This window comes from Leguminivora glycinivorella, chromosome 15 (assembly GCF_023078275.1).
Source record: "Leguminivora glycinivorella isolate SPB_JAAS2020 chromosome 15, LegGlyc_1.1, whole genome shotgun sequence".
NCBI classification, from domain to species: domain Eukaryota; kingdom Metazoa; phylum Arthropoda; class Insecta; order Lepidoptera; family Tortricidae; genus Leguminivora; species Leguminivora glycinivorella.
The window spans coordinates 614,228-631,960 of NC_062985.1; the positions used below are offsets into that span (position 1 = coordinate 614,228).

General features: G+C 36.3%; 1 protein-coding gene across 1 annotated transcript in view; it reads right to left on the reverse strand.

Annotated features, from left to right (window-relative positions):
- Window positions 1-1,216: 1,216 nt before the first annotated feature.
- The window catches only part of LOC125233957 (integral membrane protein DGCR2/IDD-like), a 146,406-nt gene continuing 129,889 nt past the window's right edge, over window positions 1,217-17,733 (reverse strand). Inside the window, exon 3 of the mRNA XM_048140129.1 lies at window positions 1,217-1,891. Within this exon, the coding sequence (XP_047996086.1) occupies window positions 1,688-1,891 (204 nt within the window). The 3' untranslated portion in view covers window positions 1,217-1,687. The remainder of the gene's footprint in view (window positions 1,892-17,733) is intronic.

Below are 17,733 nucleotides of genomic sequence, written 5' to 3' on the forward strand. Positions count from 1 at the left end.
CAAGGCCACGTCCACGACCGACGATCGATAGTTTGCACGGTTAAGTGTATGTTCATTGTGTATGTTCCTAGCTTTATTTGACAAATTGACATGCACGCCGCACGCCCTGCCCCGCTGCATGATATATGAGCGAGCACTCAGGCCTTAAATTTAAGGCTAGGCCCCACATGCGCGTTTTGAGAGCGTAGGAGGAGTGTTAGCGGTGCGCCGCCGGACGGACGCTGGCGTTGCACCTTGCGGATTGCAAGCGGTATGCGCGCGCATTCAGCGCGAGTTCCGCTCCGCTAACGTTACGCTATCAAAACGCTTTATGTGTGGCGGAGGCTTTAGTGAGTGTACGTTACATTGAAGTTATTTTGTCGGTTAAATTGAGTACTTAATCTATTGGGATCTATTATTTTATTGCCTTTGTAATATATTGTTAAATAAAATAAACGATTTATCAACTTCAACTGTGAAAAACCTCGAACATATGGCCTATAACCGTCTCACAACTGTACAACATAATCAAATATGTCTTGAGCTCTTGACTATCCTTATAAAATGACACCATCTTTAGAGCTTTTTCACATTATCCGATCCGATATCGGATGTCGGGCCTATATCCCATACATTACAGGGGCCATCTTGAATTTTTTGCATTGAAATCCTTCCGACATCCGATATCGGATCGGATAATGTGAAAACGGACTTAAGGCCTGTGCACACAAGATTCAAGAGCGTAGACATCCGTGTGCAAGTAGGTATTGTAGGTAGTACTAGTAAGGTACGCGTTGTAATATACAGAACTTTATAAGAGTCGTCACATGCACTGCTTGCGTGACGTGTGCGTGCAACATTTTAGTACACGCACAAACGCTAAGGGCCCATTTAGATGGTACGATAATTCGCATACGTTTTATTACATTGCGGTATTTGATGGCTGTGCAAAATTGTATGTAACCTCAACAGCAATGTAACTAAAATCGCATGCGAGTTCGCCCGCTGTCTAAATCAGGCCTAACGCAGGCGGTGTACTCTGCCATTCACCCCGCTTAGCAAAATATTGAACTTTCCTTAACATGCTATCTACAATTTGAACTTTCATCATAATGTGGTTTAGCGTGAACAACGCCCTTCAACTTTTAGGTCGCTTAACAACCTTTGATGTTCTATAACCATTAATTCAAATTTATAAAACTGTCATTGATTTTTTTCCTGTTGTTTTTCACCAGACCTCATAAAATCTTGAACCCATGTTTTAAAAAGAAAATTAACCAATCTTTAACACTGTTCTTGAACATTTCACTTCCCTATATCACCAATAAAAAACTTCCACACACTATACACATATACAACACCTTCACACTTCCAAAACTGTTTATGGTTTCATTTTTTTCCATTAAGGCTCTACAGACGTGTCGACCTAACATGCAATTATAGACCGGTCAAACCAGTTTGTCACTAGAAAATGCGCGAAATTTAAGTTTTCTTCTTCTTCAGTTTCCTCATTGCTAAAGATCGTGACATGCCCTGTTGAAAATCACGTTTTTCCATTGGCTTCTGTTCGTCGTTAAGAGCATGGTCTCACGGGATTATAAACATTCGCGCGTACTTTTTTTTTTTAATTTGTCTAGTGACGTAAACGGCTTGCCAGCCAGCATCCAGCCCATACAACGGTGACTGCGCGCCACTGGCTGGTTGCAACTCAGACAAGCCTAGCCACGGCCACGGCCAGTATCGACATTCCATATTTGAGTTCCTTCGACGGCAGTATGTGATGTGCTGAGGAGTTGCCGGCCAGTATGAGCGCCCGCAACCGCTGCCGCTCGCGGTAGCGGATGTCCTCACCAGGCGGATCGAGGCATTCAAACTCGCAACACCGCTCGCCTACGCGGAAGTTCTTGCAGAACTGGAAAGAAAACAGACATTTTACTACAAGTTATATATCAACTTGCCGTGGACTGTATGTATGTACATGACTACAGCTTGGCAAAAATACATATAATACATGTACATGAATAGTAGAAATGGAACTAACTTTTTTTATCATAGCAACACTTAACTTTTCTCATACAAAAGTGTCACAATAGTTGCCACACGCTAAACGGTTTACAATTTACATAGACGCCATAGACGTTGTGGCGCCCCTTTTATTTTTTTCTCTTTTATGTCGGGCTATACTGTGTCAAATCTTGCAAGTTAAAGTTTACCTACTTTCCGTATTCGGATGAAACTGAAATTTTGCACATCCTATTCATTTATAATTAATTATTTTTAATTAATTTTATTGCACAAACAAAAAAATATATATAACAGATTTTTTTTTCATGTTTGTATTTAACTCGATTAGCAATTTGCTAAGCCGACCCCGTTAACAGGCCTATTTTTTTCAAAGTTGTCCACCCTACTTTTTTTGTAACATGGGTATTTTTTACGCGATTCATACTCAGAATTAGGGCTTCCAATACCGGGATCCCGGTATCTCGGGATCCCGGGATCCCGCCTTTTTTTGGGCACATTTCAATACCGGTATTTAATTTAGTAATACCGGGATCCCGGTATTTTTAGAAATTAATAAATTTTGCCAAATGAACGTAAATTACTCATCAAAAACGTTACATTTCTGCACCATGATGGTGGCTACACGCGTAAATCTTGCTTCTTGCTCTCGTTTCGCGATTTGACACATTCTCTGTTTGGTGTTTTTACAATATTTGTATGAAAATGATAGTTTTTTCGATGATTACCTAGATAAAGATGCGTGTCAAAAGCATTAATTGAGGATGGCCTGTCGCGAACATTTTTTGACACATTTGTTGCGCTTGTGAATTCGCACGTAGTTAAGTGTGATACAAAGCAACACGTCAAACGTTGCAACAGGCCACAGACCACAGACCCTCTGTAAACAAATCGCTCTGATGATAAAACATTTTACAAAAAATTGGTTAATGCATACGAACTAACGTATAACGTAGCTACTCTATGATTTAATGTGCATGTGCGTTAATGTGTTGTACTCTAGCGCTAAACTTTGCCGTAACATTTCCTGTAGTAACGAAATTGGGAAATCTGAAGTATCAAAATCAAGAAAATTACTTTCGTAATCCGTAGATTGTTCCTGTTCCTAACCTTCTTGATTTTGATTATCATGATTATTTCTTAATGTGATTTATAATGAAATTATTTATGTGGGACAATTTTGTTTTTTTTTGGATAATTGTTCAATGATTTGGCGATTTTGGCGAATTTATTGTATTAGTACTTTAGCGCCACCAAAAACAAAAATACCACTAAATTGTACCACAGATATTGCTTACAAATATTACAATGTGTTTCAAAAAAAAAATCATCTCATGTACTGGTTTCAAAAGTCAATTATGTGTCTTGTTATTTAATAAAGTGATATTATAGTTAAATCTACAGTACAATTACACCATTAACATTGACTATAAAATGCAAGAGATTACCTACTGAACTACAAGGTTCTATTCCGGACGAGCCTGAAGAGATCGATTTGGCAGAAAACATAGTTTGCTATGGATGCCCGCGTCTTCTTGGGAAATGTCCGATCTGGCGGTGGGCGATATCTAACTTACATAATCCGTTCACTATTGTCTTGCAGAAACTTTTTTTCGCATATATTTGATTCGTATAAGAGTTCTTGGCAGGAGTCACGATTGGCAGAAACATCTTACGCAAAATATGCTTTGGCATAAATCATTTCGCAGATTTTTGTAATACCGAATTGTCTGTTATCATAATGTGTATGTGCATAATAGTCTTCTAGTCGAACAATACTTTCGCAAATAATATTTAGGCATAATGTTGCAGATTGCTTTTGGATAGCGAGTTGGATGTGTTGGGGATGCAAGATACCTAACACTCCTCCTCATTTCGCTCGTCGTCGCACCTAACGGTGACTCTGGGGCAGCATTTCCTTTTTGATAGCGTGTAATAATTCTGCTCATGTGCGATACGATTATTATGGTATTATAAAACTATGCTAAATCAAAGTCGAGTAACGTTCTGTAAAATGTTATTCTACCAAATGTGGCTTATGCGAGGGTGGTAGTAATAATGCCAACCAAGTTTTCTGCAAAATGACCATTCAACCGATAGTGCTTCTGCGAAACATGTTGTGCAAAGTGTGTTTCTAACTAAAACTATTCTACCAGATGAGGGTAACCCTAATACAGAATCACCTGAGTAGAGAATTGACGCTCTTTCCCGCTTGCTTTTACTTATATACTGCATCCTCAGTCCCACTCATAACAAAAATAAAGAGCACGGGGCGTAGCCCTTTGAACTATGTATACTTATAAACAATAGAAATTGAACCGACTTGGCTACATAAGTTTGCGAACCGTTTTGGGTTCAAATCGAAATTTATGAATTTCGAAATGTATTCGATTTGACCCATCACTAAGTCGGATTGGCAAGATTTCGCTGTAGTATAACACTTACGAAAAGTAACAAACGAGATTTTGAATAAAATTTGTTATTTTAAGCAAATTACTTGGTTTTTATACTTTCGCGATCTCAATACCGGGATCCCGGGATCCCGGTATTGAAATCGTTAATACCGGAATGAATACCGGTATTGGATAACGTCCGGTATTTGGAAGCCCTACTCAGAATCGAGAGCTCTTTCGATCCTGATAGGAGAAAAAAAATGTCCCAAGATTTCCATACATTTTTCGAACCTTCCATTCCGTTACCGCCATACAAAATGTATGAAAAAATGGTAACGGAATGGGAAAAAAACCTTGGGACAGTTTTTTTCTCCTATTAGGATTGAAAGAGCTCGCGATTCTGAGTGGAAAACACATAAAAATTTCCAAATCCAAAAAAAAGTGGGGTGGACAACTTTGAAAAAAATGGCCCAACAACAGAATATCGCAACAACACTGAACGCAGCGGTATATTTTTATTTTGCGGGTAGTTTTACAAACAAGATACGTTGGTTATAATTATAACGTACTATAATTTCCTCGAGTATTTGTACCGACATCGAGATGACAATGTAATTCAGTTATAAGTATTAGAAAAAGCGTATTAAATAAGATTATCAGCGAAGGGTGTGACTAAATTTAATATTTTCTAAAAGCATCGCGACAACATTTTCATCGTACTCATCGATTTAAGGTAATACAGCTTGAAATACCATTTTTTATACCCATTTAAAAGCAGGGAAAGACAGTGGGTGTTCTATGCTCAAAGTGTCAAGTTATTCCCCAACAAGGACTTTTTCCCCTCACTAGCTCGGAAACACGTGATTTGTCCTTTCATACCAGCGGGTAAAAACGCATTTTATCCACTAGTGGGTAAAGTGATTTGACCTTGAATAAAGTCGAATTAACTGCTTTAAAATTGATAAAAGTAGGTGAATCTAGTAATAAAGATGATTTACCACCTGTGGAACTACTGGAAGCAGTGATAAACGCATTTTTTGCGTTGTAGTTTCCTCGCTATAGTGAGGGGAAAAGTTTTGTGTTACACTCGGGTGCAAATGTATTTTACTTCTCGTGTGTTAAAAAACTCGCAAGTTCAGGATTCTATTCTCGAACCACTCGTTTCGCTCGTGGTTCAACTATAGAATCCTTTCACTTGCTCATTTTTCAATTCCACACTCTGCGTTAAAATACAACTTTGCCCCCTTGTATAACAAATAACTATCATATCCATTTAAAAGTAGGAAAAGACAGTGGGTGTTCTACCTATATGCTCAAAGTGTCAAGTTATTCCCCAACAAGGACTTTTAGTGCGGATTTCAATGGAAAATAATCCAAGATGGCGCCTGTAATTTATGGGATATCGGTCCGACATCCGATATCGGATCAGATAATGTGAAAACGCACTTATTGTAGTTACTAGTTTTTGCCCGCGGCTTCGCTCGCGTTTAATTCTAAAATTGCGGAATGCTCCATAAAATCTCCCACCTAATTTAAGGGGGTTAAGAGAGACACAAATAGCCTATGTCACTCTCCATCCCTTCAACTATCTACACTTTACAAATCACTTCGTCACTCCGTTTTGCCCTGAAACACGGACAAACAAACAAACACATATACTTTCACATCTATAATTTTAGTATGGATTTATTTCCACCACTCCAACTACTTCAAAAACGGATGTGTTTCGGTCGGTGAGTAAGGCTGCCAGAGCTCAACGAGGGTGCGGTGCGGTGTGCTGACGACGGAAGGATCTACGGAACTAATAAGTTGTTGCATCTATTGTCCTTTGAGTCGTTGGCACCTCGAACCCTCCTTAGAAAGGGACGCGGCAAAGGTGTGTAGGTACAAGTTTCTAATGGATCGGCAATACATGTAACAGCCCTAGAGTTGCAGGAATGCAGGCGTCCATAGGTTACGGTGATCGCTTTCCACCATGCGGACCGTAGGTATACCTGTTTGCCACCGGTATAAAAAAGAACAACAACCGACCCAACGGTCATAAATCCAACGGAATATCTATTGTTTATTTTAATCTCAGGCATCCTGTTAACAGTACCGCCAAGTCAGCACATACCTGCGTCGGCGCATGTCTTGTCTCTGTCGTTCAAATCATGCTCGCAATGAGAGCGGAAGAGACGGGTATACGTGATGAATTCGATACGGTTCGTGTTTCGCAGAATCAGTTTTGGAGAAGGTTGTTATTGTGGCTTACCATAAGGACGAACTTCGCTCATATTTTCATACAAATAACCAGTAAGAGAGTCCTTATGTTTGATAATATGGTACATTTTGATAAGGAAGGGCACAGATAATGGCATAAACGGCTGTTAAGCTACAGTACAGTGTTGTACAGGCGTTACGAGACGTGGTACTTAAAATGTGCCAATACAAAAAGTTTGATTAATATTTGTGGAATTTCACTATAAAAGTGGTTTATTCATTGTGCTCAGGATTTATTGTTTCGTTAAGATTTAGAAGGTAGGTGGAGTAATTTTAAAACATTTATTAATAACGTTATGAGTAAACACGGTAAAGTAAAAGGACCGTTTAAACTTTGCATAAGGTACAGCGGGGCAAATCTCGACTGGGGTGCAAATGTAACTGGTCGATTTTTCCATGTTTTACAATGTTTGAATTATTAAGAGGCCGGTTCGATGGGTAAAAATTCAGTATCTGTCAAATTACCCCATTTACACACACTAACGCACGTCACACTCACCAACATACTTTTCGCACACTACCGCAATTTACTGGAAGAGGTCAGTGACCCTCATAGAGGAACTTAAGACAGGTCTATAGTTTTACTGAAGATCAGTTGTAACGTTACAATCCCATCAAAAACATTAATGTGAAATGTGAGCCAAGTTCAATATTATATAAGTATGCCTTGGTTGTTGATAATGTTGACGTAAACGACAAAATCATTGAGATCTAAAGGGTGCCCAGTTCAATGGCCAGTCCTCAATTTTTTTTATAACAATTTATAACATAAAATATTATTTCTTATGCATTCATTCGTTAACACACACACACAAAATAAACGTTACAATAAGAAGACGTAAACAAGAAGACGATGCTAATGGTCTAATCTTCCGATCAGACCATCCGGTGAAACAATCGCGATAGGTCACAAAAATTATAGAAAACATACATTATAGAAAATTACAGAAGCATATAGATTATAGAAGCAAGTTACATTATATATAAAAAAAAACAAAAACACTAATTATACTAAATAGTACTATAGGCTTTTTAACCTAAAACTGGTATTAAAAATATTACCACTTGTATCGTACCATCATATCGAGTCAGACACCGCTTGGCTGAACATTAAACCAGCCATTGCAACCAGCACGGAAGCATGGTCCCGCGATAGACGATAAAATATCAGGCCGTCCCTATCGCACTATCAGTAAGTGCGATAGGGACGGCCAGATGTTTTATCATTTATCGCGCGACCATGCTTCCCGTGCTGCGCCACAGTGTAATGCGGTAGCTACGTGCATTAACGTGACAAACAAAACAAGTCGAAAGAACTGCAAAACTAATACACACATAAAAATAAAATAAAAAATAAAAATAGCCATAAAAATTTATATTAATTTAAGACTTAGAATATAAGTAAGCTTAAACCTAATTTTAATTGGGGAGCATTCATTTCTGGACGAAGGCCTCCTCCATCTCGTGCCAGCTTCTATTTTGAGCCAGACGGGACCAGTGGTTTCCAGCAACCGAAACTATGTACACACATTCACACATACAATCACGCCTGTATCCCATAAAGGGGTAGGCAGAGCACATGAACTCCTCAAATTTCAGTGCCACTCTTGGCAAAAAGGGGTTGAAAGAAAACGAAAATTGTGATATTTCAGTGACAGGTTGCCAGCCTCTCGCCTACGCCACAATTTCACCCGTATCCCACAGTCGACTTCTACAACACACACGGGAAGAAAGGAGGTGGTGAAATTCTTGCAAAACTAAAATGGATTTTATCAAATTACACACAAAATTATACATTTAACTACATAGGAGCAGCATAGCTACATAGGGCAGTCGGTAGTGACCCTGCCTGCTGCGCCGCGGTCCCGGGTTCGAATACGGGTAAGGGCATTTATTTGTGTGATGAGCACAGATATTTGTTCCTGAGTCATGGATGTTTTCTATGTATATTTATGTATTACAGTGGAAACTGGATAAGTGGAACCTGGGTAAGTGGAAAACCTCTTTAAGTGGACCCAAGTTCTCGGTCCCAGTCCCTCAGGACCGAATTACCTCTATAAGAGTAATTTTGGGACCTCTATAAGCGGAATCCATTTTTTCGTACATTTCTTATTTTTACCTCTGCAACTGGAAGCAGTCGTCTCCGAAACCTCTATGAGTGGAAAAGCTTGGCGTTATAATTTTTTTTTTCAATAAACCGCCACAAGGAGGGTAGTTTATTTCGTTAACATTATGGTTTGTGTTTAAACTATAATATATTTTGTTTGAGATTACACATCGTTCAGTTTAGTTTTATCTGCGGTGCGGTACCGTGCTGTTGGATAAGCAATGCCTAAGCACACAATCAAGTATTTATCTCTTCGGGATAAATTAAAAAAATCTGATTTTTTCATTAAAGTACAATCGCTACGGTATATTGATTTATTCAACCATACTGGTTTCTCTTGAATAAATAAAATATATTAGGAGTGATTTTATGTATAAGTTACTTCAAAACAAAGGAAAAATATTGTTTTGTATAACAGTATTGTAGGTTATTTACAGTATTGCTTTTTGAAGTCAGGATCACAAAACCATTTTTTGTTTATTTATATCTACATGCATATTAAATAAAAGATACATATTCATTTGACCTCTATAAGCGACATTACTAGCACCGACAACCTCTATAAGCGAGAGCCTCTGTAAGTGAGAAAACGTTTTATTTGAACCTGGTTAAGTGGAAAACTGGATAAATGGAAAACCTGGATAAGCGAAACTAAACAGCCGGTCCCTTGCGATTCCACTTATACAGTTTCCACGTATAAGTATTTATATATTATATATATCGTTGTCTGAGTACCCACAACACAAGCCTTCTTGAGCTTACCGTCACTCTGTGTATTAAGAATGTCCTATAATATTTATGTATATTTATATTTATTTTATTTATATTTTATTTATAGGAAGAATCATAAAGGGCGAGAATTACAAGAAGAGCTAAGATAATGCGAATGGAACTTGACCTAAGTGGCAAGTAGAAATATAAGTAGGTAATCTACAGGCAACTTGTGTCATGTATACAGGTTTCCTGGTTAAGTTGGTGGCTGTGCAAGTATTATTTAAGCTTTGTTTTGAAAGTGTGAATACTTTGCAGATTCCTCAAGGGCGGCGGAATGTTATTCCAACACTTCGAACTTTGGTATTTATAACTTCCTCAGAAAGCTGCCGAAGCGTGGCGTGGCGTCAGCAAATGGATTCAACATTGACGGCGGTCGCTAAGCTTAATACAAGATAACTTATTAAAAAGATATGCAGGCGATTTATACTTCAAGACTCCGAAGAGTAGACAAGCCAAATGAAGCTTACGACGATGCAGCATTTTGAGTAAATTATGCTGATTAAGGAAGGGAGTCACGTGGGCTCTCAATGGAATATTGAAACAGTAGCGCGCACATGCATTTTCCAAATGACATCTATTGAGTATGAAACTAATTACTAGGGCTAAAAAAATATGATCTTCCATATGTATGCGCAGTGCGCACTGATGATTATGCCGCAAGTTGGTATGCGCATGGAAGATATAACTAAAACATAGGTATGCGACCCGATATGGACCCGTTACTGGCACTAAGTATAAGTAAAATGTCCTAATAGAACCAGTTACGTGAAAAATTCTACTAAAGGTATAAAGAAATACCAGTTTCAGATTGTTTCCTTTATATTCACCTAATGTTATATATGCACATAATAATTATGTATGTCGCAAATATCAATATACTTAAGAGCCAAATTTGACATTTATGTGAAATAGTTTTGAGTTGTGAGGGCGCCCAAAGAGGCTCCAAATGGTTCGTGTAATATTACACACGATGCTGTCTGCCAGTTCGGTTACTTGAACTTGGCTTGACACGCTGCCGCGTGTTTAGACTGCGAACAGTGTCAATCTAGTGTTACTATATCACACGAATTCACTCCGATTCTTTTTCAAAATTTATTTGTGCAAACACCATATAAAATCAAAATGTATTCTGTCCAACAAGTCTGTCAGTAAATAAGAACAAATAAAACTATAGGTATCCTTTTCTCTAGCACCCTAAAGAAAAGGACGCATATAGTTTTCTTTGTTCTTATTTACTGACAGACTTGTTTGACAGAGTATAACTCTGGTCTAAAAAAAAGTGCTTTATTTATTCTAATTATAAAGCCTATTTTATTAAAATTAAAATAATAATTTTCGAAATTTAGTTAAACTTGTCTGAATCTAAGGTTACGTGTATCGTGTGCAAACACCATTTAAAAATTATGTTGGACATAAGAAAAATGTAATACACTACGTATTACTTTTTTAATGCATTTCTGTCAAAGCAGAGATATATAATATAAAATAATTACTCGAACAGAAAATCTAAACAAACATCAATTATTTAAAAAAATATCAAACGAAAGCATTTATTACTACTTGACAGAACAATTTTGTGATAAGAGAATGTATTATTATAATAAAATCGCCATTTACGTAAATAATCGTTTATAGAATATAATTATAATGATTAGTTCTGTTAGTTTTTTCACACGCCACACTGAATGTCTCTTCGCGGAAGAATGTCACACACACTGACACACTAAATAGTGTGACCAGTATAATGAAAATAAAGTCCAACGAGTTAAAATTAATTTTAAAACTTTTTCATTTTAATAAAGTTTAGAAGACAAAAAATACCTAATTTGCTTATAATTCTATTAAAGTAACATATATTTTTGAATATTTCAACAATAATAAGTCGTAAACAACAAAAGAAGACAATTTTAAATTGAGACTCTTTTACATGTCACGTATTTATTTACCTTATTACTTTTGAACACATTTAAAGCACTGGCAATCTTTTCGTATCCGTATACAACTTCTAGTGTCAAAAACAAATGTCATTGGAGCAAATTTGGCGACACGTCCGCTCCGAACGAGCTCGAACGAGCGTCTGACTCCACAGAATCTGTTCGCAGTTTTGACGTTTGTATGGAAAATTTACGAAAGTTTATATTCAACATTGATTTTATTCGTTCTCTTTGTAAGGAAAAATACGAAAAGGTAATAATTCTGTAGTCCAGTTATCTAGCTTATAAAATAACATTATTTTAAAACTAAAACACGGTCGTACATATTCAAATTTATGAAGATGCCGACAGGGGCCGACCGCATTTTAGTTACAACTTTAAGTAAGTATGTATCTAAAATTGGAAGTGTTTCCTGATTTGTATTACACACTATTTTGCATACACATACTTAAAGTTTATAATGATCAAGAAAGCCTTTTGTTTGCCTAAAAGGTTTTCGAAGTAATTGCCATTTGATTCGAAGTATTTTCAGACAGAAATTGATTTCGTTTAACTTCCATTTACTGTATTTTAGTAGCATGATATTACACATGTAAACTACTAAATTTTTAGTTTAGGATATAAATAATGCGACAACATCAATTCTAGCAGTCTAAAGCATACACAATTGAGATGAGCTAACTCAGACGTGACCACTATTTGCGGGTTTTCTTAAACGAGCGTCAGGAAAACACTCATAATTAATTCAGGGAGTAACTTTTCCTTGATGTCAACTACTGATTTTGTAGATAAGAAGACGCGCAATTTAAAACAAGTACTGATCTTATCAATAAGTATATCCTGAGACTAAAACCAGACGTAGAAAACTACCAATTTTGCGATTTTCTACTTTTTGACATTGACGGCCTCTTAAATAGAGTGTCCACTGGTTATATACATAGTAGGCGTGTTCAGTGAATACATGTAGAACTGAAAAAAATTATCTGTTACAATTGTCCCCCAGTCGAAATTTACCCCGCTGTACCTTAGTGAATTTTGAGGTCATAATGAACAAGATTTATTATGGGACCAATGCTGAAATCGCAAAAAAAATTTGACTGTTTTAGACATTCCGACTGTCATGAACAATCAATTTTTTTTTTGCGATTTCAGCATTGGTGGTCCCATGATGAAAATTGTTCATGAAGACCTTAAAACTCACTATGCAAAGTTTCAATGGTCCTTTTTATTTCACCGCTGTGTAGTATGTAGAGGTAGGTAGACTTAACAGTATAACAAAATAATGTTACTAATTTGATATACCCTCTCGAATTCATGTTTCACCTATGTACAGTCAAGTGTAAAAATATGGGTGCGTACAACTTATCAAAAATATGTCCCATAGCACTTTATGTCGGCGGAATAAGGTCTCGGTACATATTTTTGAGCGGATAAAATCGATACGTATTTTTGCACTTGACTGTACTTATGTACTTATTGTAATTTCTAATGTTACACATGAATGCAAAAATAAATGATGGTATATATAAAGTGCAAAAAATAGGGAATTGGTCAATCCGCGGCAAAAGAAACGTGAGTCACGATTTTATGGCATGTTCCATTTATTCACGAATTTCACGATGCAAGTTCAAGTTTTTTTTTTTTTTGTCAGTTCAAGTGATAATCTATTTATCTCTTAATAAGTGTTACTTTCCCGATATATGCATAGATTCTTTCATTTACAGTAGTTAAAATAAACACTCGATGAAGTCGTGACTCACGTTACTTTTACGTGAATTCACTCAATACGTAATGAGTGACAAGAAATTAAAATACGACCAACGGGAGTTGGTCGGGAGTTTCTTTTAAAGAACTGTTAAAACCATTAGCTAATGTGGAATTAATATGAAAACGAGTAATTATAATGACGTCACATTTAGGTACTTAATGTTTCTATTCGTTTTTATAAACAGAATTTGTGTTGAAAAAGGAAAATAAAATCTCTTTATTTACATGAACATATATTTACATAATTATTGGTGTGTTGAAAAATAATTGGTGTCCATGTTTTTTTTAATAACTAGCCCAGTCCACACATAGCGAAGCACGCTGCGAGGCAATGTGGTCAGGCGGCAAGCGTGCTATGTAAACGTGCCTCGGCCGAGGCAGTGTGTGCGTTTTGCTCCGCCGAGCAACCTGCCCCAGCCGAGGCACGTTGCACATTCGACTTTGTCGCGTGAGCACATTGTACGGCGTGTCAACCAATTGGAACCCTAGGCCACTCTACAACCATGTCAAAATGACGAGCAGTAAGAGATTTCTTACAATCTGATTTACAACGTCACTATGACATAGTTCTACAGTGGCCTAAGGTTCCAATTGGTTGACTGTACCTCGCTCTGTGTGGACCCGGCTATTATTTAGTGCTTTATTTTTAAAATAGTTTAAATATTAAAAAAAAACCCTATATTGTCTCTGAGTGAGATTATGAGATATTTGACTTAATCAATTCGTATAAAAATGTCCCAGTAGGTATATGAATTCATTCTAAGTTCATTTTTGATTTTTGCCTTTGAAATCCTTCTCACATCCGATATCGGATCGGATAGTGTGAAAACGCACTTACGTATTCCTTGTCGAGATTTTTCTCAAAGTATCCGTATACTGCTGTTAAAAAAACTGGCCAAGGACGAGTCGGACTCGCCCACCGAGAGTTCGGTGCAAACTTTCATTCGTTAATCTTATGTTTCTCGTAGAATGGGTACCTAGTTAAGGTAAAGTAAGGTAAAAAAAAGGTACAAAAGGAACCTTAATGGTGCCGCTCTGTCCGTCTGTCTGTCTGTTGGTATGTCTGTCCGTCTGTCACATTACTTTATATCTCGAGAACTACTTAGGTATGCTATCGATATGAAATTTGGAATAGTTATGAATATTGTCAACCTCTACAAATTGAAAGTATTTTTTTTTTATTTATTAATATTAATTATAGAAAATGGTCAAAATGAAAGGGGGGCAAATTGTCAATGTCAAGTGGGGTATCGTTTGAAAGGGCTCAAACTGTACATATCAAATATATTTTTTATATTTTTTGGTTGTGGAAAAATGTTTTTTGAAGGAAAATGTAAAAGAAAATACCGGTCCCCCCCCCCCCTTAGCTCCGAAGTTTACTAACTAAAATTCGTGATTTTTTTATCAAACATGACTATTATAGTCAATATTACAGGAAAAATAAAATCGTACACGTATCATTTTTAGGGTTCCGTAGTCAACTAGGAACCCTTATAGTTTCGCCATGTCTGTCTGTCCGTCCGTCCGTCCGTCCGTCCGTCCGTCCGTCCGTCCGCGGATAATCTCAGTAACCGTTAGCACTAGAAAGCTGAAATTTGGTACCAATATGTATATGAATCACGCCGACAAAGTGCAAAAATAAAAAATGAAAAAAAATGTTTTATTAGGATACCCCCCCTACATGTAAAGTGGAGGCTGAATTTTTTTTTCATTCCAACCCTAACGTGTGATATATTGTTGGATAGGTATTTAAAAATGAATAAGGGTTTGCTAAAAGCGTTTTTTGATAATATTTATATTTTCGGAAATAATCGCTCCTAAAGGAAAAAAAAGTGCGTCCCCCCCCCTCTAACTTTTGAACCATAAGGTAACTGTACCATATTACGGGAACTTAAGACGTTTCCTACTTTGAGTGAGGATTGAAAAAAAAATGCGAAGTTTCTAGTCGTGGTAACTATTTTATTTTAAGGATAAGTCTTCTACGATGGATTTAAGATATTATTTAGCATCGTAACTTCTAATTTATAGAAATTACAGTTGTTTTACTAAACCCTTAGTTTGTCCATTATTCCGGGATACAGTTTTGGCATGGCTTTTATTCCGGGAGTCGCTGTACGTAATTACGGGATATCTTTAAAGTCCACGTTGTTGAAGCATATGTAAAAAAAACGAATTAAAGATATTGTTAACATAAATATACAATGCACATATCGTTTTGATAGATACTTATACAGAGTGTATTTTTTATAATTGGCAATATTTTGATGGGCTGGGATGGGATGGGAAATATGATATTTTACGGTATAACAACGATATAACGATTGTATGATATAACGACGTGGTGTTATAAGTTTGACTGTGTGTCTGTCTATGGCATTGCTGTCATGGATGAACCGATTTAAATTTAGTTTTTTTTTTCGTTTGAAAGCTGAATTTTAGATAGAGTTCTTTTCTTAGCCTTGTTTGATGAAAATCGGTGTACAATTTCGGTTTTTTTTTTAATTTCATTTCAATCCAGAAGCTATTGCCGATTATACAAATTTCATACTCAAGAAAATTTCACTTTTTTGGTACTAGTGATCACTAAGCTGCACCGTATACATACTTATGGCGGTGATATGTTATTCAATATAATGTATATATATAAATAAATAGTATTTAATTAATAAATATTAAATGTAGGCTGTTCTGCTGACTGAGTCCAACGAATATGTACTATTTCATATTTATATATGTATATCCTATTATGTATTCTACTCATCTACATTTTAGCTTTCTAGTACTAACGATGATTGAGCTAAATCGTAGACGGACAGACTGACTGGCGGACAAACGGATATGCGATATAAAGATTTCTAGTTAACTAAGGAAGTTTAAAAACATAATGGCCGGGTCTCTATACCATATTTTATGTGCTTATATATTTTATATACTCCATATGAGTATGCCGGAATAAGATACACTCATATAAAGTCGTGTACTTAATTACGGCAGTCAAAACAAAGGCTATATTAAAAGACAAACAAGATGTTTTAGTAGTATATTGGAAGATTATATAACAGTTATACTTATAACATCGAAATAAATAACCTTTGTAATGAAATAAAACAAATTTAATGTCGATGCCACGCTCCAATATTTTGCAATTATTACTCAACGAGTATACATTTCGTACTCAATAATGGAATTAAAATCTAAAAAATATATGTACCGTAATTACGTCATTATAATCTGTAATCTTTACTTTACGTATTTACATCATATATATGAATATACTTAACCGTAAACAGTAAAAAAAACATAAAAACATTATGGAGTGTGTTTCCGTTATTCCGTGATACTCCCGCAATTATGTACACCACATCAAAGTGGTGTACATTATTCCGGGAGCGGGTATTTTTATAAAAATATTCTTAAAATTAACTTGAAACGATGATATACATGTCTATTGATATCTATAAGAGAAATATTATACAAATTTAATATAATTAAACTTACCAGCATCACAGCAAACCCTTACGAAGTTCCGCTGCCGCGTAAAGCTCACCGTCAAACACGCCCATAGAAACTATTGCGTGGTTGCGACTGACGCGTTTGGAGGTACCTCACGGCTTCAAAATATATGGTATATATTCTAAAATCGACTTTTTCGGTTCTATTTGATCTATAGTTAATGAAATACTGCATTAAATTAAGATTTTACTGATAGTTTCCTTTTTTTGCGACAAAACCCAAAGTATACCGGAATAATGTACCATATTTTACTATCCCGGAATAGTGTACAGTTACCTTATGTTTAAAAAATATGAAAAAAATCACAAAAGTAGAACTTTATAAAGACTTTCTAGGAAAATTGTTTTGAACTTGATAGGTTCAGTAGTTTTTGAGAAAAATACGGAAAACTACGGAACCCTACACTGAGCGTGGCCCGACACGCTCTTGGCCGGTTTTTTAGTTTATAAAAAACCTTTCAGATTTACATTTTCAATTTAACCTCCCTTGTGGGTGTTTATTGTACCTGTAATTTCTACAGAATAACAATGAAATTACCTGCTTTCAAATAAAGGAAAAATGGTGAAAATCGGTTCACGAAATAAATAATTATCACATAAAAATCATCTAAATATATAAAAGAAGAAACTGACTGACTGACTGACATATCAACGCACAGCCGAAACCGAAATTTGACACGTAGGTTCCTTATAAGGTGTACAGAAGCACTAAGAAATGATTTTTCAAAATTCACCTTCTAAGGGGGTGAATGGGGGCCAAAGTTTGTATGGGAAAACAAGGTTAGATTAGTACGCGGGCGAAGCCGCGGGAAAAAGCTAAACTTTCATATTTTAAGCTCACGCACATTAGTTTACTTAAGTTGCCGATAGATGTAGTCGCTGCACGATGAACGCTCATTTCCTATATCGCTTTTTTTGATTGAATGTATATGCATACAGATTGGTCCCATTTTTCTCAGAACCCAGTTCTGATGATGGTATCC